This window comes from Hyla sarda, chromosome 4 (assembly GCF_029499605.1).
Source record: "Hyla sarda isolate aHylSar1 chromosome 4, aHylSar1.hap1, whole genome shotgun sequence".
NCBI classification, from domain to species: Eukaryota; Metazoa; Chordata; class Amphibia; order Anura; family Hylidae; genus Hyla; species Hyla sarda.
Genome location: NC_079192.1, coordinates 193,310,468 through 193,333,987, shown reverse-complemented (window position 1 = coordinate 193,333,987; position 23,520 = coordinate 193,310,468). Strand labels below are relative to the sequence as shown.

The 23,520-nt window shown below is 41.8% G+C and overlaps 1 protein-coding gene across 1 annotated transcript in view; it reads left to right on the top strand.

Annotated features, from left to right (window-relative positions):
- EXOC4 (exocyst complex component 4) overlaps positions 1–23,520 on the top strand; it is a 471,200-nt gene that overhangs the window by 36,771 nt on the left and 410,909 nt on the right. The window contains 1 exon segment of the mRNA XM_056573178.1: positions 21,044–21,228. Coding sequence (XP_056429153.1) covers positions 21,044–21,228 — 185 coding nt within the window.

Below are 23,520 nucleotides of genomic sequence, written 5' to 3'. Positions count from 1 at the left end.
CCACAATTGACCCCATTATAAAAACTGCACCCCCCAAAGTATATAAAATGATATTCGGTCAGCCTTTTAACCCTTTAGGGGTTTCACAGGAATAGCAGGAAAGTGAAGGAGAAAATTCACAATCTTCATTTTTTACACTAGCATGTTCTTGTAGACCCAATTTTTGAATTTTTACGAGGGGTAAAAGGAGAAAATGTATACTTATATTTGTAGCCCAATTTCTCTCGAGTAAGCACATACCTCATATGTCTATGTAAAGTGTTCAGCGGGCGCAGTAGAGGGCTCAGAACCGAAGGAGTGACAAGGGGATTTTGGAGAGTACGTTATTCTGAAATGGTTTTTGGGGGGCATGTTGCATTTAGGAAGCCCCTATGGTGCCAGAACAGCAAAAAAAAACACATGCCATACCATTTTAGAAACAAGACCCCTTGAGGAACGTAACAAGGATTTAAGTGAGCCTTAATACCCCACATGTGTTTCACGACTTTTGCATATGTAAAAAAATAAAATAAAATTTCACTAAAATGTGTGTTTCCCCCCAAATTTCACATTTTTGCAAGGGTTAATAGCAGAAAATACCCCCCAAAATTTGTAACCCCATCTCTTCTATGTATGGAGGTACCCCATAAGTTGACCTGAAGTGCACTACAGGCGAACTACAATGCTCAGAAGAGAAGGAGTCATATTTGGCTTTTTGAGAGCAAATTTTGCTCAGGGGCATGTCCCATATAGGAAGCCCCTATGGTGCCAGGACAGTAAAAAATACCCACATGGCATACCATTTTGTAAACTAGACCCCTTGAGGAACGTAACAAGGAATTAAGTGAGCCTTAATACCCCACACGGGTTTCACGACTTTTGCATACGTAAAAAAAAAAAAAAAAATTCATAAAAATGGGTGTTTCCCCCCCAAATTTCAAATTTTTGCAAGGGTTAATAGCAAAAAATACCCCCCAAAATTTGTAACCCCATCTCTTCTGAGTATGGAGGTACTCCATAAGTTGACCTGAAGTGCACTACGAGCGAACTACAATGCTCAGAAGAGAAGGAGTCATATTTGGCTTTTTGAGAGCAAATTTTGCTCGGGAGGGGGATGTCGCATTTAGGAAGCCCCTATGGTGCCAGGATAGCAAAATAACCCCCACATGGCATACCATTTTGGAAACTAGACCCCTTGAGGAACGTAACAAGGGGTACAGTGAGCATTTACCCCCACTGGTGTCTGTCAGATCTTTGGAACAGTGGGCTGTACAACATTTTTAATTTGCACAGCCCACTGTTCCAAAGATCTGTCAGACACCTGTGGGGTGTAAATTCTCACTGCGCCCCTCATTACATTCCGTGAGGGGTGTAGTTTTCAAAATGGGGTCACATGTGGGGTTTTGTTTTTTTTGCGTTTGTCAAAACCGCTGTAACAATCAGCCACCCCTGTGCAAATCACCTCAAATGTACATGGTGCACTCTCCCTTCTGGGTCTTGTTGTGCGCCCCCAGAGCACTTTACGCCTACATATGGGGTATCTCCGTACTCGGGAGAAATTGCATTACAAATTGTGGGGGGCTTTTTTCCCTTTTACCTTTTGTCAAAATGAAAAGTATAGGGCAACCCCAGCATGTTAGTGTAAAAAATTTATTTTTTTACACTAACATGCTGGTGTAGACCCCAACTTCATATTTTCATAAGGGGTGAAAGGAGAAAAAGCCCCCCCAAAATTTGTAAGGCAATTTCTCCCGAGTACGGCGATACCCCATATGTGGCCCTAAACTGTTGCCTTGAAATACAACAGGGCTCCGAAGTGAGAGCGCCATGCGCATTTGAGGCCTGAATTAGGGATTGCATAGGGGTGGACATAGGGGTATTCTACACCAGTGATTCCCAAACAGGGTGCCTCCAGCTGTTGCAAAACTCCTAGCATGCTTGGACAGTCAACGGCTGTCCAGCAATACTGGGAGTTGTTGTTTTGCAACAGCTGGAGGCTCCATTTTGAAAACAGTGGCGTACCAGACGTTTTTCATTTTTATTGGGGAGGGGGCTGTGTAGGGGTATGTGTATATGTAGTGTTTTTTACTTTTTATTTTATTTTGTGTTAGTGTAGTGTAGTGTTTTTAGGGTACAGTAACACGGGCGGGGGGTTACAGCGAGTTTGAGCTGGCGCGCAAAATTTGCTGCATCGCAAACTTGCAGCCTGATACTCACTGTAAGCCCCCTGCCCATGTGAATGTATCCTGTACATTCACAGGGGGGGACCTCCAGCTGTTGCAAAACTACAACTCCCAGCATGCACAGTCTATCAGTGCATGCTGGTAGTTATAGTTTTGCAACAGCTGGAGGCACACGGGTTGGGAAACACTGAGTTAGGAAACAATGTTTCCCAACCAGTGTGCCTCCAGTTGTTGCAAAACCACAACTCCCAAACATTATCAAGCATGCTGGGAGTAGTAGTTGGCAACATCTTTAGAGCCAGATGTTGCCGAACTACAACTCCCAGCATGCTTGGAGTTGTAGTTTTGCAACATCTGGGGGACTACAGTTTGCAGACCACTAATACAGTGGTTCCCAATCTGTGCCCTTCCAGATGTTGCAAAACTACAACTCCCAGTATGCCAAAACTGTCCAGGCATGCTGGGAGTAGTTCTGCAACATCTGAAGGGCCAGATGTTACAGAACTACAACTCCCAGCATGCCTGGACAGTAAGGACATGCTGAGGATGTGTAGTTTTGCAACATCTGTAAGGGCACAGTGGTCTCCAAACTGTGGACCTCCAGATGTTGCAAAACTGCAACTCCCAGCATGCCCAGACGCCAATGGCTGTCTGGGCATGCTGGGAGTTGTAGTTTACAGGGTCCCAATACAGCAATGCATGTCGCTTTACGGCGACGTGCATTGCTGTAAAGGGCCCGGCCGCGGCTGAAGATCTACTCACCTGTCGCCGTCTCCGCCGCCAGGATCCGGGTCTTCAGGGACGAGGTAAGTACCGGGGCCGGGCCCCAGCACTCCCCCGTCCCCCGCCGCGTCCTCCGGTCTTCCTCCCGTCCTCTCCGGACTTTCAGGGGCCGGGCAGGACGGGAGGAAGTAACCGCCCCCCCTCCTGCGATTGGTCGGTTAACTAACCGACAGATCGCAGGGTATAGGAGGAGGTGGCCGGCTTGCCACCTCGCTCCTATACGTTAGCATGGTCCTGGCTGTCTGTGACAGCCGGGATCTTGCGAAATTACCGGGCGGTCGGGTCCCAGAGACCCGATCAGCCCGGTATCGCCGCAGATCGCAAGGGCGATTTCCCTACATGGCCCCCCTCGGCGTTTGCCCTGGATGCCTGCTGAAGGATTTCAGCAGGCATCCAGTTCCGATCTCTGCCCGGCGCGCGGCAGAGACCGGAAAACGCCAGGGCGTATGGATACGCCCTGGGTCCTTAAGGCCCAGGGTGTGAGGGCGTATCCATACGCCCTGGGTCCTTAAGAGGTTAACCCTTTGGACGCGCCGTTCAAAGTAGATTGCCCCATCTAAAGTGAAAGCTAATGAGTGCTGGTTAGCTCAGTGGGCTATTAGGGACCGCCATGGCGAAATCACGACGTCCTTCCTTACCTTCCTCCTCAGTGTTCGATCGCCAAATGACTGTTTTGTGCCTGAGACTTAGGCATGAGCAGTCAAGCTGCAGAAACAATGATCAATGCTATGCTATGGCATAGCATTGAACAGTATGAGAGATCAATGTACTGCATGTTATAGTCCCCTATGGGGGCTATAACATTGCAAAAAAATAAAAGTGAAAAAAAAAAAGTTAATAAAGATCATTTAACCCCTTCCCTAATAAAAGTAAGAATCACCCCCTTTTTCCCATAAAAAACAAAAAAACTGTGTAACTAATAATAGAGGTGTTATCGCCATATGCGGAAATGTCCGAATTATAAAAATATATCATTAATTAAACCGCACGGTCAATGGCGCTTGCGCAAGAAAACTCCAACCTCCAAAATAGCGTATTTTTGGTCACTTTTTATATCATGAAAAAATGAATAAAAAGCAATCAAAAAGTCCAATAAATACAAAAATGGGACCGCTAAAAACTTCAGATCACGGTGCAAAAAATTAGTCCTCACCCCGCCCTGTACATGGGAAAAAAAAAAGTTATAGGGGTCAGAAGATGACAATTTCAAACATATAAATTTTCCTGCATGTAGTTATGATTTTTTTCCAGAAGTACGACAAAATCCAACCTATAAAAGTAGGGTATCATTTTAACTGTATGGACCTACAGAATAAATATCAGGTGTCATTTTTACCGAATAATGTACTTCGTAGAAACGGAAGCCCCCAAAATTGACAAAATTGTGTTTTTTCTTCAATTTTGTCACAATTATTTTTTTTTTCCCGTTTCCCCATCGATTTTTGGGTAAAATGACTGATGTCATTACAAAGTAGAAATGGTGGAGCAAAAAATAAGCCATAATATGGAATTTTAGGTGCAAAATTGAAAGGGTTATGATTTTTTTTAAAGGTAAAGAAGAAAAAACGGAAAAACCCCGGGTCATGAAGGGGTTAAAGTAGTTTTTAATTTTGCTCATTGCCATGGTCAGTGTTTCAACACCAGGGTGCCTCCAGCTGTTCCAAAACTACAACTCCCAGTATGCCCAGACAGCCTTCGGCTGTCTGGGCATGCTGGGAGTTGGAGTTTTGGAACAGCTGGAGGCACCCAGTTAAAAAACACTGCCATGGGTGTTCGAGCCATACTAGACATTTCTCACTCACTGGACAGGCAGGTCCCCTTACATGTATCATTTATGACTTGTAAGATGAATAATGATCTAGTTTTCTGACAAGAAGATGCTTTTTCCCATCATAATTGATGGTGGCACATGACTGCTCAGATGGGTTAATGATCAGTTGATGCTGCAGATCTGAAATCCAATGGCGGGCTGCGCACTGTGGCTTAGCTCCGGGTTCATTAATTGACACAAGACTTAAGTTTGCTGCATCACCTTTGGCGCAGCCATCTCTTTATATTCTGTTCACATTAATTGAAGTAATTTTGCCACTGAAGCGTGTTTCAGACCTCTGCATTTAAATTGAAATTTTAATTCCCTTATTGTCTGCGAGAGACGGCTGAAGATGGCTTGTTGCAGGTTTCATTATCACTCGGAACACTCCAGCTGCTACTTCTAATGTACAATGACTGATTAATGCCAGGAAGAATTATTAAAAGAAGAATGGCAGCTTTTTCCCACTGGGATGGGGTAAACATGAAGTAGTATTTTGACAGCTTTATGGAGCTGGTTTTACCCTCCGTCTGCTGTAGTTCAGTCGAATTACAGCAGACGTTGTGTTTTATGTGCAAACTATTACGAGAGGCAGAAGCAAACAAAGCAAATGTTTTGTGATTCTGGCTATTGCCGACTTCTAGTACGATTGCGAGGATCCACAAAGATCTGAAATGGCGAGAAGAGATTTCATAGATGGGGAAAACTTTTGTACAATAATTTACACAATTTCTTAATTAAAAGCCACATGAAATGGGACATATTTTCATAGATAATGGGGAAGATTTTATCAAAACCTAGGCAGAGGAAAAGTTGACCAGTTACACTTCGGAACCAAGCAGATTGTTTCTTTAATTTTTTTAAAAGGCCACTGAAAAATGAAAGAAGCGATCTGATTGGTTGATCTGAGTAGATGGTCAACTTTTCCTCTGCAGGTTTTTATAAATTCCTCCAACTGTTATGTCTAAAAGACAAACGTCTTCGTTGCCTATTTCAACCAATTCTAACACAGCTTTCATCCTGCCACACCAGTTTAAGAAATAGAAGCTGAGCTCTGATTCCTTGCTATGAGCAACTAAGATTTTTTCTTTCCTAGGACAGTTTTGATAAATCTGGAAGAGGGGTCAATGTGTTAGAAATATGCAATTTCAGTCTACTACCTTGTCCTCTGTGTAATCTGTTTTCCATTGTATTATGTATGAGAGCCAGGAGATAACATGGTGTATGTGGTCGTCTCCTAATTGATAGATGCCTGAACACTCAGATCCCCACCAATTAAAACTTCTGAGATGTCTCTAGGACATGGCAAAGTTTTTTTTCCCAGTGACAGAGCCCATTGAAGTAAAGTTTTGTATAACCTGCCCATAATCTGGTTGTCTGTCTTAATTGACTATGGCAATCTTTTCAACATTTGAAGTGCTGAATATGATTACTGAATTGTCATGTATTAGACTTTTAACCCCTTAAGGATGCAGGGTTTTTCAGTTTTTGCATTTTCGTTTTTTTCTCCTTACCTTTTAAAAATCATAACCCTTTCAATTTTCCACCAAAAAATCCATATTATGGCTTATTTTTCGCGATTTCACTGCGGCAGTCCCGAACAGCCCGACTGAGCAGCCGGGATAGTTTCACTTTCGCTTCAGATGCTGCGGACAGCTTTGATCGCCGCGTCTGAAGGGTTAATACAGGGCATCACCGCGATCGGTGATGTCCTGTATTAGCCGCGGGTCCCGGCCATTGATTGCCGCCGGGACCAACCCGATATGCAGGAGCCGGTGCAGGACGTAAATATACGTCCTTTGTCGTTAAGGAGTTAAATGGGTTATCCACCATAAGGTGATTTTAGTATGTACCTGCTAGACAGTAATGGACATGCTAAGGAAAGATCTGTGCTTGTCTTGGGGCTAAATGGCTATGTTGCGAGATTACCTTAATGCTGTGGCTATCTATTTGTGAACTGGGTATTTCCTGTTGGAGTTTGTTCTCTCAAACTATAAATCCCATAGTCCCTTGTTTGTAAGTTTGAGGTCATTTTCCTTCCTCCCACACATCAGCCACCCCACCCATTGACATACAAATGAGCTGCATTCCATTCAAAAGACCAGTGTTTTCTAACCAGGGTTCCTACAGCTGTTGCAAAAATCCAATTAGTTTCAGAATGATCTCTCTCCCACCCAGCGGTTGCTTCACCCATTGAACCTGACTGGCTCTCTTTGCACACCTGACTAGTGATGTCATATCTCGGATGCACTGCAACCTGGGAAAACCTGAGACCCGAGTAATTTTGTATGCTGTTAAAAATAAATATAGGGGCTAAAATCGAAGAATTGCAAGACCATAGTCACACACAGGTACAGACACTATGTTATGAACGACACTAACTCTGCAGCCCCTGTAGCATAGTCAAATAAAAAAATTCCTGGAATACCCCAAATCACAGAAAATGTCTCAATTACTGCCTTTATCTAATGTAAAGACTTCATTTAGCCCTTGAGTTGGGTTTTAACTTACATGTTCTGTATATGAGATATCTGCCATGTATCCAGATGTGTTTAGCAAGCTTGGCCACTGTTGAATTGATACAAAGTATTTGACATGTACTTCGTAGACCATGCATTTGTGTATACATCTCATTCTCATGTTTATATAGGGGATTTTAGCTGGATAACATTCTTTGATTGTGATATGAGGCCTTATGTGTTACTAACATGACAAGTCATGTTTACAAATAAAAATGAATGGAGAACATAATTTTCTATAAGGTAAACAGTTTTGTACATGAAGTTAAAAAGTTGTTAGTTCCAATATATAAAGTAACGTGTACAAGTAGGTATTCTCCAATGGCATAATTTTGCATTGTAATCCTGTCCAGTAATAAGCTATTAGGATGAGTACACCCCATTTCACAAAAAAAGGTTGTAATTTGTGTTTCTTTGTGACAAAAATTTATATATTTTTTCTAGTTTCATTTAGTCCTTGAGTTGGGTTTTAACTTACGTTAATGTGGTATGGAAGGTTACAGCCATTTCTGGCATAAACACCTTTCACAAACAGGGTTGTGATTTAGTTACATAAAACAGAATGATTTAGGAGACTAATTCTAAATTTGTTCTGAAATCTTATTATATTGCATTATCTCAACCCAGAACTGTTTCATTTGCTAACTATGTCCACATATCATGCCTTCGAAAGTCTTCAGACCCTTTCACTTTTTTATTTATTTTTTGTATTTTATGTTGTGGCCTTGTGCTAAACTTAAAAAAAATTCAAGTTTTCCCCCATCATTCTGCATCTAATACCCTATAATAAAAATGTAGAGACCGAATGTTAGAAAATGTATGTAAACTTATTAAGACATCTACCTACAAATGGTTTATAACAAAACCTTCAACTTTATTAGAACATGTAAACACAAACTAATACAAATAAGAGTAAAATACGGAAGAACTGACCGAGCAAGTCTGATCTATATAATAGATGTGCAAATCACAAAAGATTGCCACTTATGGGAGACATCCATCCATGGGAGAAGCTTCTTCTAAACAGGTTGGGTGTCTTGGGTGTAAGTGAAGAGAGCCTGTTCACCCTACTTTTGCCCCCCCCCCCCCCCCCCTTGTTCCTGTAGCAATTTCTTTCCCCGCTAATGTGGACATGGGAATTATAATATTGATTTCTTTATTCTGATCAAAATATGAGATGACAGATTAATCAAATGACTTTGAATACCCACCCAGACCTTGTAAAAAGCCTTTTCATCTCTTATTACATTTTGTAAAAGGAATCTGTCAGCTGCAATTCACATTACAAACTGCTGACACCTTAGGTGTTAGGGCAAGAAGACACACAGAATCTTTCTTTCATCTGTCTGGGCTTCCATATAGTAGAAGAATTCTCTTGTGCCAAGTGTAAAAGAGGCAGTTCCAAGCCCTTTAAGGTTTGAGGGCTGGAATGCTTCCTCACTACCCCTACCATCTCTGTCCTGCTTAATTATCAGTCATTCGGAAGAAAAGCCCTGTTTCAAAATCTCACACCTGCGCACAATTTGTATGCACAGCGTGAAGGGGGTGAGACAATGCATGTCAGCATTTAAAGGGGTTCTCCGGCCCGAAGACATCCGCCACTGGGGACCCCCGCAATATCTCGTGCAGCACCCCCTATCTTCAGCCTTACTGAGCGAAGATCGCTCTGTGTCTGATGACTCATGATCATGGGGCCGGAGTATTGTGACGTCATGGCTATGGCCCCTCGTGACGTCACGTCCAGCACCCTCAATGTAAGTCTATCCTTTGGATAAGGGATAAGATGTCTTAAGATTTTTCACATTCCGAAGCTCAGGTCTACAAATAGTTGCTGCCCTTTTTGGATCCATTTATAAACTGCAAAAATAGTCTTCGCAGTAGATAAAGACAGGAAGAGGAGACTAAACTGCTAGTACGAAAAGAAGGTCTGTAAGAAAAAAAATTTCTGCCGTTTTATTGTTTCTTGGATCATTACAGAAAACCAATGGCGGAGTTCCTTGACATGGCCTTTAATTATAAGAAATCACAGGAAACGTCTCAATTACTGCCTTTATCTATTGTGCAGACTATATTTGTAGTTTATGCATGAAATTCTATAATCCCCTGGGAGGGAAAGCTGACCTTGCTCCTCATTATGCATATGAACAGGAGTTTAACACCACTGACAAAGTATTCTTGTCCCTATGTGTGTCTAATTCCAAACCCCTACCCTATCTCTCTCTGTGTGCATCTTTCAGTTTCTATTATCATTACTGCTACCCATTACGAATCTTCTCCTAGGTTGTCTTCATTTGCATTTATACATTCTTGACCCCCAACTCATTCACCCTATTGCCTAATTCAGCAACACGCGCAGTATTTCCCTAGAGCATGATCACCCAAGTGTTAGCTTATCTAATAAAGGATTTTTCATCTGAATGAATACAGATTAATTAAAAACTTGTAGTTTTCTATGTCTGATATCATGGTGGTTTTGGATGTTGTTTCTCTTATGACCCTTTCACCACCAGATGGGTTCTATAGTAATTGTGGAAGGTTAATACAGTTTGATGCTGAAGTGGTGAGCGAGGAAATGCAGTTATTGCCTGGCTTAATGTGCGCTCTCCTGATTGCTCTCCAGTCCTTCTATGTAATTTAGGAGAGCGGGAGGTGATCACAAGTTTGACTTTCATGACTCATACCTTAATCAGCAGGAACTTTCTGTCGAGTGCAAATTGCAGTTGTTTCAGATTCACTTTTCTCTGTTGTTGTGCTCTGTTCTGTTAACTTACTGTGTGCAGTATTGTAAACACTGATTATGGTTAGAAACCTAGAACGTGTCATATGAAGACATCAAGACAGACCTCTTTATTATTGGTTACCCATAAAACCCTAATTCAATTACTTATACTAAATGGCCACCCAAATAGTATGTTTTCTCAGTATGTAGTAGTGCCATGATGGGGGCACTACCTTTATAGACTTGACTTTTAAACAAAAGGATAATCTTTCACTGAGGACAAGCGGCTCTCTGTACACTGAGGACATGCAGCACTCTGTGCTCTGCGGACAAGTGGGGCTCTGTACATTGAGGACAAGCGGTGCTCTGTGCACTGAGAACAAGCAGGGCTCTGCAAATGCGGGCTCATTCACACCCGTACCCCCTGCTGCTCTCCTCGGCTGCACACCACATCCTCCTGCCGGCAGCTCACACTATGTGAGCAAGAAGAGAGGTAAGATACAAAAAAAAATGTAAGGGCCGGGGGGGTTGTTAGCAGTAGTTAGGGAACATAGCCTGAGTTAGTTTAGAAAAGTTTATCTAGTGACAGGTACTCTTTAAAGGAGTAGTCTACTGAAAAGTATTTCCAGTCTGTTGTGCCCTGCTGCAAACATAACAAGAAGAGAAACTTTAAAGTACATCTGTACTGCATTAATTTTACATATTCCTGTGCCCGGGCTGCAAAAATAAACAAACTAAACTTTAACTAATCTTCCTATGTTCCCCCGTTGCTCTGGTAACGGCCTCACGGTCCTCCCCTGCGATCCTCTTGCTGCTTCCTGAGGACAGGAACGTCACAGAGCCGTCAGTGTTTCACCAGCCGCAGCGATGTCCTGCCTTGGCCGGTGATAGGCTGAGCTTCATGGAAGAAGGCTAAACTGGAGGACCGACTAGCTGTAGCGGCGCTATGGGGGAAACTAAGGAAGGTGAGTTAAAAGGATACTCCGGTGGAAAACTTTTTTTTTTTTTTAATCTACTGGTGCCAAAAAGTTAAACAGATTTGTAAACTAGGTATAATAAAAATAAACTGTCTGCGCATATAGGGACTTTGCAAAGGCGTCTATCATACTAAAAAGAATAAAGTTGTTGTTGTCGTACCTTAAAGGATAATAGATGACTGAACTGATTGGAATGAAGTAGTGTCACTAGTTATTACAGGCTTGATGGCTGGTACTGTATTGGAATCCAAAAAACTAAAATGATACCAGAATAGAATTATTCCTTATATGTTGAATTTACTTTACATAAAATAGTATGCTTCAATAAAGTATACGCTACCTATATTGCTTTACGTGATATACTTTTTTCTAGGTATGGTTTTCCAATGAATTAGTTGGATACACGCGTTGAGACTATTCAAGAGTCAGTGTTTAGTATTGCAGTTGAAATTAACGATAATCGTTACAATTTTATTATTTTGTATAAACGGTACCTTTTCCGGAGAGTTTCATAAAAATGGATATTGAACAGCAAAGGTCCGGTGTCCAGATCAATAAGTGTCCTGGTGAGGTTTTTCGGGAGAACGCCCCGGCTGGTGGCGTCTCAACCGCAATCGCCTCTGTTCCCGGCTCTTTTGATGGTGGTAAGTTCCGGTTTGTGATGTCACAGTGGAACTAGCTACGGATGCAGCAGAGGTCCAAAATTCCATCCAACGCGTTTCGAAAGCTATGTCCGGCTTTCTTCGTCGGGGATCCATACTGCTTTTCACTTCTTGGTGATGTGCTGTCGCACACAAAATATCTGCTCAGTTAGTCGCTGGATGCAGCAGTGACCCGTAAAAGCCAGTCATTGTCTAAGTAGGCATTTCCACACATGTTGAGGTCACCAGGAACAGTTGATCAGTGACAACGAAGACACTGTCAGAGCTGAGGTGGTGGGGATCAGGTAGGTGAGTAGCCGTCAATGTTAAATGCCCAGAATGTTGTTTTTTTTTTTATTTTTTTATTTATGTATTTATTTATTATTATTATTTTTTTTGTTAAGTTTGCTCGGGGCACACTTAAATAAAAAAATAAAAACAACCTATACTTGCCCACCTCACTGCCCTGGCGCTTCTCTCTCGGTGTTGGGCCCTACTTGAAGCACTTCCTTGTGTTGGTGTCAGCACAATAAAAATGCAGTGCGGACTAACACTGAACATAGAATTTTTGTTTATTTAAATGAAGGCATTTGACAAATGTATAATCTCATGAAATATCATGACACGGGGGACATCAGAGGAGGGGTATAATGACACGGGACATCAGAGGGGGAGGGAGAATATAATGACACAGGAGTCATTAGGGGGGGGGGGCTCTACTTAATAAAGTGTGTGCAGTGCACACCGCTTTACCCCTGGGGGTATGTGCAGAGCATTGCACCCTTGTGCCTGTAGTACAGACACAAGGGTGCAATATTCTGCACATACACACTGCTTTACCCATGGGGTATGTAGTACATATAAACTGCTATACACATGGTAGTATGTGCAGAGCATTGCATCCTAGTGTTTGTAGTACTACAGAATCTGTACTACAGACATTGGTCAGGTGCAATGCTCTGCAGTCTGCACATACCCCCATGTGTATAGGAGTGCTATATAAAATAAAAAAAAAGTAAATAAACCGCCCCACCAATAAAAATTAGCTCCCCCTTTTCCTATTGCTATACAAGAAAAGTACAAAAATAATTAATTTTTTACATATCTAATACTGCCGCATGGCTAACTGTCTGAACTATTAAAATTAAATGTTAGTAAATCATTAACATTTTATAATAGTTCAGAGCGTTACCCATGCGGCAATATCAAATTTACGCTGGTTTCTGTACAGGATCATTAATAATCATCCTGTACAGCAACCGGCATAAATGTAAAAAATAAAATTAAAAAAAATCCAAAATTGCTGCTGTTTGGTCACATCACATGCTAGAAACTTTTATTATGGCCATTGTACATAATTTTTCAAGGAGAATCAGCCGAACCCCTTTTTTTGGGCATTTTGACTTTTTTTTTTTTGATCGATGAAATAATCGACAACTGATCGATTTTTAACCCCTTCCCGCAGAATGGCATATATAAACGCCGGGTTGTACAGTGCGTTCGCGCATCCCGGCGTTTATAAATGACATTCAGTTAACCCGGCGATGCGCAGCATCGCACGGGTTAACTGGCAGAAGTCCCGCTGTTTCCAGCAGGGGACAACTTCTGCTTCAGCCCCAGGACCATCCATTGATGGTCCTGGTCAGCGATCACTGTGATTGGTCCCTGTGGACCAATCACAGTGACCTGGGGTGAAAGTTCAGATCCCCCGTACTGCCCGCCCCTGGAAGTCGGGCAGAACGGGGGACGATGGCTGCGGGGGCTCGCGGGGACCTGCGGCATAGGAGGGGAACACGTGGGGACCGCGGCCTTACCTGGAGCAGCGGCGGGACCGGCAGGTAAGTACATGGTCCTCAGAGGCAGCAGTGAAGATCTTCACTGCTGCTTCTAGGAGTCTGAAAACTGAAAAGCCTTTGGCTGTCTGGGCATGCTAGGAGTTGTAGTTTTGCAACATCTGGAGGGCTCCAGTTTGGAGACCATTGTATAATGGTCTCCAATCTGTGCTCTTCCAGCTGTTGCAAAACTATAACTCCCAGCATGCACTGACTGTCCAGGCATGCTGGGAGTTTTAGTTCAGCAACATCTGGCCCTTCACATGTTGCCGAACTACAACTCCCAGCATGCCCTTCAGCTGTCTTGGCATGCTGGGAGTTGTAGTTTTGCAACAACTGGAGACACACTGGTTGGGAAACATTGTCTGTTTCTAACTCAGTGTTTCCTAACCTGTGTGCCTCCAACTGTTGCAAAACTATAACTCCCAGCATGCACTAACAGACCATGCATGCTGGGAGTTGTGGTTTTGCAACAGATGGTGCACCCCCCCCTGTGAATGTACAGGGTACATTCACATGGGCGAGGGTTTTACAGTGGGTTTCTCGCTGCAAGTTTGAGATGCAGCCAATTTTGCGCTGGGAAACTCGCTGTAATCCCCCGCCCGTGTGACTGTACCCTAAAAACACTACACTACACTAACACAAAATAAAATAAAAAGTTAAAAACACTACATATACACATACCCCTACACAGCCCCCCTCCCCCAATAAGATTGTCCGGTACACCACTGTTTCCAAAGCAGAGCCTCCAGCTGTTGAAAAACAACAACTCCCAGTATTGCCGGACAGCCGTTGACTGTCCACGCATGCTGGGAGTTTTGCAACAGCTGGAGGCACCCTGTTTGGGAATCACTGGCGTAGAATACCCCTATGTCCACCCCTATGCAAATCCCTAATTTAGGCCTCAAATGCACATGGCGCTCTCACTTTGGAGCCCTGTCGTATTTCAGGGCAACAGTTTAGGGCCACATATGGGGTATCGCCATACTCGGGAGAAATTGCGTTACAAGGTTTGGGGGTCTTTTTCTTCTTTAACCCTTCATGAAAAGGAAATGTTGGGGTCTACACCAGAATGTTAGTGTAAAAAAATTTAATTTTTTACACCAACATGCTGATTTTGCCCTATACTTTACATTTTCACAAGAGGTAAAAGGGAAAAAAGCCCCCCAAAATTTGTAATGCAATTTCTCCCGACTACGGAGATACCCCATATGTGGGCGCAAAGTGCTCTGGGGGCGCACAACAAGGCCCAGAAGGGAGAGTGCACCATGTACATTTGAGGTGATTTGCACAGGGGTGGCTGATTGTTACAGCGGTTTTGACAAACGCAAAAAAAACAAAACCCCACATGTGACCCCATTTCGGAAATGACACCCCTCACGGAATGTAATGAGGGGTGCAGTGAGAATTTACCCCCCACAGGTGTCTGACTGATCTTTGGAACAGTGGTCTGTGAAAATGAAAACTTGTACAACCCACTGTTCCAAAGATCTGTCAGACACCAGTGGGGGGCAAATGCTCACTGTACCCCTTGTTACGTTCCTCAAGGGGTCTAGTTTCCAAAATAGTATGCCATGTGTTTTTTTTTTTTGCTGTTCTGGCACCTTAGGGGCTTCCTAAATGCGACATGCCCCCCGAGCAAAATTTGCTCTCAAAAAGCCAAATATGACTCCTTCTCTTCTGAGCATTTTAGTTTGCCCATAGTGCACTTCAGGTCAACTTATGGGGTACCTCCATACTCAGAAGAGATGGGGTTACAAATTTTGGGGGGTATTTTCTGCTATTAACCCTTGCAAAAATGAGAAATTTGGGGGGAAATACACATTTTAGTGAAAAAAAAAATTTTTTTCTTTACATATGCAAAGGTCGTGAAACACCTGTGGGGTGTTAAGGCTCACTGTATTCCTTTTTACGTTCCTCAAGGGGTCTAGTTTCCAAAATGGTATGCCATGTGAGGGTTTTTTGCTGTTCTGCAACATGCCCCCCAAAAACTATTTCAGAAAAACATACTCTCCAAAATCCCCTCGTCGCTCCTTCGCTTCTGTGCCCTCTACTGCGCCCGCCGAACACTTTACATAGACATATGAGGTATGTGCTTACTCAAGAGAAATTGGGCTACAAATATTAGTATACATTTCTCCTTTTACCCCTTGTAAAAATTCAAAAATTGGGTCTACAAGAACATGCGAGTGTAAAAAATGAAGATTGTGAATTTTCTCCTTCACTTTGCTTCTATTCCTGTGAAACACCTAAAGGGTTAAAATGCTGACTGAATGTCATTTTGAATACTTTGGGGGGTGCAGTTTTTATAATGGGGTCTTTTGTGGGGTATTTCTAATATGAAGACCCTTCAAATCCACTTCAAACCTGAACTGATCCCTGAAAAATTGTGAGTTTGAAAATTTTGTGAAAAATTGGAAAATTGCTGCTGAACTTTGAAGCCCTCTGGTGTCTTCCAAAAGTAAAAACTCGTCACTTTTATGATGCAAACATAAAGTAGACATATTGTATATGTGAATAAATTTTTTTTTTATTTGTAATATACATTTCCCTTACAAGCAGAGAGCTTCAAAGTTAGAAAAATGCAAAATTTTCAAATTTTTCATCAAATTTTAGGATTTTTCACAAGGAAAGGATGCAAGTTACCACAAAAATTAACCACCATGTTAAAGTAGAATATGTCACGAGAAAACAATCTCAGAATCAGAATGATAACTAAAAGCATTCCAGAGTTATTAATGTTTAAAATGACAGTGGTCAGATGTGCAAAAAACGCTCTGGTTCTTAAGGCCAAAATGGGCTTGGTCCTGAAGGGGTTAAAATAATCGTTAGCTGCAGCCCTAAATATTAGAAAAGCAGTCAAATTTTTCGATTCTGTTGAAAGCCTGTAATGCAAATGCTAAGTGGACTGGACATGGAAAAGAGGTGTGGGACAGGTAATGATGTTTTCTGGATAGATCTACCTGGCCTCCAAAGTATACAGTATTTGTGTATCGTAATTGTATAACAACAGAGACCAGCTGTTCAAGAAAAGAATTACAAATTTTATTTCCAGAAGAGAAGCGTGAAGACTTCCCAATTGGAATTTTGCCTATATTAAGGATATAAATTGCCTGTGATGTTGGCAACAGACCATTAAACCACATCTGGTGCCAGCAATAATTCCAAAATCCTCCTAGCTTTGTCTGAAAAGTGAGCCATAAAGTCTAAAACCCATAGATTTCATCAATAGCCAATGTTACCACCCTATCTGGTTGGATCATTCATTTGTTTTGATATATTTTGGATATTGAACATAATCTGCACTGCATTGCATTAATTTAAATATTCATTCGAGTATAGTTATAAAGTAAGTTTTGTAGTATTGGTCTCTTCTTCATGTTTACAGAGCATGTCTACTTTCATCTTAAACCATTCTTGAACCAATACATAGCTCCAGAAGTTACGTAAACAGTCTACCTTGTGAGGCTATGCTGTTTCACAACTCCTATTAAAGTCGAAAGCAGTCATGCAAATTGCGTAATTTCCCAATTTTGGCTACTTTTGACTTTCCGGCCACCTCTGAAGGCCGCAAAACAGACCTGAGAGGGCCGGGCAACTGAAATTACAAGATGGTGATACTTTTTTAAGTGACTTATAGGTAGCTTTCTATATCAGGGTACCAGAAGAATGCAATTATAGTTTCCTTTTAAGCCACTTTAAAGGAGTATTCCAGGATCTGAAAACTTATCCCCTTTCCTAAGGATAGAGGATAAGTGTCAGATCGCAGGTGGTCCGACCGCTGGGACGCTACTCGATCTCCCGTACATGGCCCTGACAGTCCACACAAAGGGCATGTGTCGACCACCGCACGAAGCAGTGTCCAAAACGCCCCCTCAATGTAGTGCTATGGCAGAGCTGGAGATTGCCAAATTGTAGCGCTCCTGCTCGCACATATCGTATTGAGTGGGTGTCGGCCACCGCGTTGTGCTCACCTTTCCATACAGGAGATCGCTGGGGTTTCCCACGGTCATACCCCCCGCGATCTGACACTTATCCTTAGGATAGGGGATACGTTTTCAGATACTGGAGTACACCTTTAATTATAGCTGTCACGATCACACCCTATCGGTCCAGTCCAGACGCTAGAGAGAGTGTGATGGTGCAAGGGTTAAAGCCGCCAGATCTCTGGGTATCCACTACTATTCCCAGCAAGTAACCAAAATAATCCTTAGGTACAAAAATGTATAAAAGAGTTTGGCAAGACAAGTTCAGAAAACAAAAGATGGAGTTCTTACAGCATGATAGTATCAGTCCATGAGAGTGAGCGTCCAGCTGTTCTTAGGATGGTCTTGTCAGCTTGTTGCACAGCATTGAAAAACAGTTGAGTCCAGCATTTTAAGTCGTATCTGCTTCTTTGGAGGGAAACTCCATTCCCCCCCTCCCCTCTGATCTCACCAGGTGGGCATCTCTCTTCCTGCACCCTTATCTCTTTGCTATATGATGAGAACAGAGTGCATGACTTCAAAGGAGATACAAACAAACAACCAGACCCCCAATAAAATGCAATACACAAAAAAACAAAGTTTTAAAACTGTTAATTTAGTATTCCAAGTCCATCTTGAAATTTGGATATTTTTCACTGGCAGTATTAGGATGGATTGCAGTTCAGATAATTCAAACTGTCAATTCAGGTTGTCAAACCTGCAGTCAGGTCTGGGCTTGTGGCCATAATACGAGCAACTCTTTTACTATTAGATTATCTGTTATCATACAGCCCCTTGATGGGATTGTGGGAAAGCTTGTATCGATATTCTTTAAATAGGTTTTCCATGGATAGAAAAACAGCGCAGGTTGTGTGTAGTATTACAACTTGGCTCCATTCACTTTAATGGAACTGAGTTTCAATACCACTCACAACCTGAGATCAGAGGTGGTGCTGTTTTTGGAAGAAATTAGATCTATGTTTCTATCCCTAGCTAACCCCCTTTTAAAGTGTACCATGAAACAAATATTTTTATATATTAAAGATAAAGCCCTACTGAACAACTTTTCAATTGCTTTTATTTACTACATTTCCCTCCTTTCATGTTTTTTTTTTACTTTTAAAAACTCCTCCACTAGGGTTCTCCCTAGCAGTCCTGTCCGCAAGCATTTCTAATGATTTCGGATTCGGGGCATGAGTTCAAAACCACTCTGCAGCCAGGACACAGTGCAGCTCCCCGCCTTTCAATCAGACAGGCTGGAGCGAGCGCTGAGCTTGTACACGAGTAGTTCCAAGTAGTTACATAAACACGGCACGCTCCCTGACCACTATTCTCCTTTTTTCTGCAAAGCACGGCAACTCTGTCCTCCGAAGAGAGAGGAGGAAACCGAGGAGCCGTCCCTGCCGTGTGCCGGGGCTGTATGCGCGTTCCCAAGAGGGATCGCAGCATACAGCGCCTGCTGTGTCACGCCCAGTTCCTCCCCTCGCACAGTGCTCTGAACTGAGCTACTGAAGAGCACAGAAAAAAAGGTGGTTTTAAAGAAAAATAAATGCAGGGATAGAGTCAGCCACAGATGGGGAGGGGGATTAGGGAGAATTTAGATGGTGATAGGCACTCTTTAAAGGGTATCCCTATGTACAAATCTTGATTTTTGTTTGAAGAATAGTGTATAAAGTGAAAGTAAATCTTTACCTTAGTTATACACCTAATCCTATACCATTTACCATTCCAATATTTGAAGTTCATAGCTCCTAGCCTAGGGTTTATGACCTTCAGTTGAGAACTGTAGTCTGCTACCTATGTGGAATTCTACTGAAGCCAAGCCCTCTCTTACAACACTGAAATTGAGCACATAGGGATCAATGGTGTGAAAATAAAAAAGGTTATTATTAATATTTAAAATGAAGAATTGTTGTTGTTTGGTGTGTAATGACCCTGCAGCCACCTTTTAAGTTATATAGGAATAGCCCTTTAAAAATAAACTATTTCCTAAAGTTTTTATATTTCAGACTAATACCAATTCCTAAAAGCTTTGGAAGAAAAACAATTTCAAACCTAAACTAACCCTATGAATAGAGAATAATGGTGCAAGTAAATGACCGTATCTGATAAATGCATCGACTGGAACATTTGTTTATAATTCTATGCCAAATGTTCTTTTCTACTCACTTTGTCCTGATTGCTGCACAACAATGCCAGAATGTTAATAAAAATAATTAGCCTTTTGTCTAAACAGTTTTCATATAGCCTCAGAATATAAATTATCCTTTAAAGCCTTTTTTTCTAGTTTAAAGCAAAACATATTACTTTTTTATTCTTTTTTCTATACTTGTCTTTATGCATGTTAAATGACAATTAAAAATGGACACAGATGTATTGACAAATATTTATTGTAAATGTGTGGCATTCAGGAACTGTGTTAGTCTTTTCCTACTCTACCCTGAGACCAAAAGTATTTCTTAATCCATTACATTCCATGCAGGCCACCACTTCCACTTCCTGCAGGATAAACCCGTTAATGGAGAATTCTGGGCTATAACAACTTATCCCCCATTCTAAGGATAGGGGATAAGTGTCAGATCGCGGAAGGCCCGACCGCTGCGGCCCCACGATCTCCTGTATAGAGCCCCGTCTCTCTGCATGAAACATGCCCCCTCCATGCAGTTCTATGGAAGAGTTGAAGATAGCCGAGAGCAGCACTTCGGCTTTCCCATAGAAATGCATGGAGGGGGGGTGTTGGCCGCCGCTACGTGCGGTGGTCGACACGCCCCTATCATGCAGAGAGCTGGAGCCCCATACGAGAGATCGTGGGGGACACCAGCGCTCTGACCCCCGCATTCTGAAACTTATCCCCTGTCCTTAGGATAGTTGCTAAATCCCAGAGATCTCCTTTAAAGGAAGCAGGGCGCTGACAGGACAGGATGCTGTTGCATCAGCAGAAGCGGGGGATCAGGACAGATTGGTATGTTTTGGTTTTTATTTTTAAAGAAGGTGCAACATTGGAATCCCCCCTTTAAAAATGGTCTTGCCTAGGCATTGGGTAGGAGATGATCCGCCTCTATAAACTATGATGCTCGAAAAAAATAAAAATAATAGAGTGGAGAACAGCGTTTCATGTATTACCCAGGCGTTATGTGACCCGTCTTAAGGGTCTGCACACAAACAATTGGCATCTGCAAGATGTCCGCTTACCAAATGGAAAGTTGCTGCTATGCCCGGAGGTCAAAGGATGGGGGCAACCAGTCCTGTTGTATACTTGTGAAGTAACAAAGAAAAGGACCTTTATATCACAAGGCGCTGCTATATCCCAGAAAAAGCAATGTTCATGAATCTAATAGATATTTATGAATCCAATAGACTAATATTTTTGAATAATAACTAAATAAAAAAAAAACAGTATATACAATGACTAAATATTTGTATTCACTTTTTTAGTTTTGTGATGAGATCATGACATGACTATTTTATAAGTTGTTGAATGTTGCAGTGTTTACCATGCTTCTTGTAAAAGTCTTCTGTGATTTTTCTGTCTTGTGTTTTCTGTTATGTATTTATAAAATTATTATGACAAGAAAATAACGAACATAGTATCTTACACCTTTTATATAGTTTGCTTATGTTTTGTTTTGACCTAGGTGTCTGCTGTGGACTCACTGGAAGGACCTTTACTCCAGGTGGAAGGTCTCAGTGACCTACGTCTTGAACTTCACAGTAAGAAGATGAACATGCACTCAGTACTGATTGATGAGCTACATCGTCACCTGTACATCAAATCCACCAGTCGTGTGGGCCAGTGGAACCAGGATAAGAATAGAAGCGGGTATAGTGACATATTCTAATAATCTGTTCAAAGAAATGACATGAGCAGTGCTGCAGCATTCGAGGGGGGGTGCTATGATGTGCCTAAAACACTGCATAGCTCATTCTCTGCAATCAGCAAAGTGCCAATCCAGCGTTAAGTTGGAGAGGGAGTCCTGACTGTCCACCTGTTTTCTATAGACACACTCCTTCATAACCACTCTACATCTCCATCATATCAATTTATTCATTGGGGAAGGTAACCCCAAATCCGTGGAAAATCTACAGCATGTCCACTGGTAATCCCAACAAAATTTGCACCAGTATCCACTTACGACATAAACCACAAATTAAATTTGTTTTATGCACTTTTGCGACTTACATAACAAGTAGCCTTTTCTTACTGGAAAGTGGGCTTGACCATCTTACATGGGACATGGCTTAAATACAAATGCACAGAATTTAATGCACAGGATTTGAAGCTTTGTTCAGTCATTTAGTTTACGTTAAAATCTGCACCTTAAAATCCTGTACATCAAATATGCGCAGGATATTGTACATGTGAATACACCATAAACCTACATAGCTTTCACAACATAAATGAAAATCTTTAGCACAGTTCAATTTCCGTGTGTATTCCATGTAGATAATTTTTTCAAATCTCATCCACTTAGCATAAACTGTAACAAACTTGCTATTTGCTGCCTGGAGCTTCACATTAAAACATCCACAATGTTTCCATCCTACATGAACCTACCCTAAGAGAAATTTTTTATTATGCATAATCCTTCTATACAGGACAAACTGTTAAACACAAGGGGGAGGGGGGATTAATAATTTAAGACTTTTTCAAACTTTTTTAGGCTTGTACTTTCCCGTTTATGCCAAGTTTATTTGTGCAAAATTGATCACATTGTCTCACGATGTATTATAATTTGCAGTTTTTTTCAAAGGACTTTTTGACCTGTGGTTTGTACACCACTTACTAAATTGAGTAACGCAAAAATGTTGTGACTTTTTGGGGGATTTACAAATATTGGCGTTTCACTCCCTGGTCTTTAGTAAACTTTGGCTGCCTTTGGCAGATTAATTAACCCCTTAAGGACTGACCCGGCCATTTTTTGCACATCTCACCACTGTCACTTTAAGCATTAATAACTCTGGGATGCTTTTACTTTTCATTCTGATTCCGAGATTGTTTTTTTCGTGATATATTCCACTTTATGTTAGTGGTAAATTTTTGTCAATACTTGCATCATTTCGTGGTGAAAAATTCAAAAATTTGATGAAAAAATTGAAAATTTAGCATTTTTCGAACTTTGAAGCTCTCTGCTTGTAAGGAAAACAGACATTCCAAATAAATTATATATTTATTCAAAAATACAAGAGGGGTTGGAGGTGAGCTGGACTCTTGTGTGGAGTTATCATAAATTCTCCCCTTTGGCTTCTAGTAAATAATACGCAAGGATCTAAAAAATTGAGCTGCATTTTAAATTTACCAGGTTATTACACTCTAAGTCTTCCTATGGAGCTAATTAGACCGGTCAGTTGTCATTCTATGTCTGATTTAGTAAATGCATCTGTACTAACCTTAGGCCCTGTCAGGTTGAGTCCCTCAGTGACCTGGGGGCTCTCCTGCAGTGTCTCCCCTGCTGTTCCTGTAATGTAATTTGTTATATTGGGATTGTAGTCAGTGCCCTAATGTATAGATAGCATAAAGGACCTGTGAGATGCTGTGAGATGTTGTCTACAGGACCTGTGAAATGTCACATGTTACATTTTATGTTATCACGTGATGTTACCCAGAGAGCACCAGCTTAACCCATGGCCCGCAGCCTGACCCTAAATATAAGTGGAGACCATTACAATTCTCTCAGACTCTCTCAGTCCCCCCCTAAATATAAGTGGAGGCCATTACAATTCTCTCAGACTCTTCTTTACTGAGAAACGGCCAGTACAGATGTCTCAGTGCTTAGTGACCAGCACCTGGAAGGCCGCAAAGCTACAGTCATTCCAGTAAGTCAAAAATCTATGTCTGCTGTCACTATCCATAGTCAAGTCCAGTCTAAAGTCAAGCCTCAAGATAATTATCTTAAGTCTATTACAAGTCTAATTGGTCCCAGCAAGCTGCGAGGTACTTCTGTGTTCCTGGCCACCTTTCTGGTATTCTGGCTTCACTGTGAAGATAATACCATCTATTTAAACTCAGTAAAGCCTCCGTTAAACCATGATTGTGGACTCTCTTTTCACTGCCTAGCCATTGGAATAGCGAAGATACCGTTTGTGTGGTTCTGGTACCCAAAAACCACTCTGG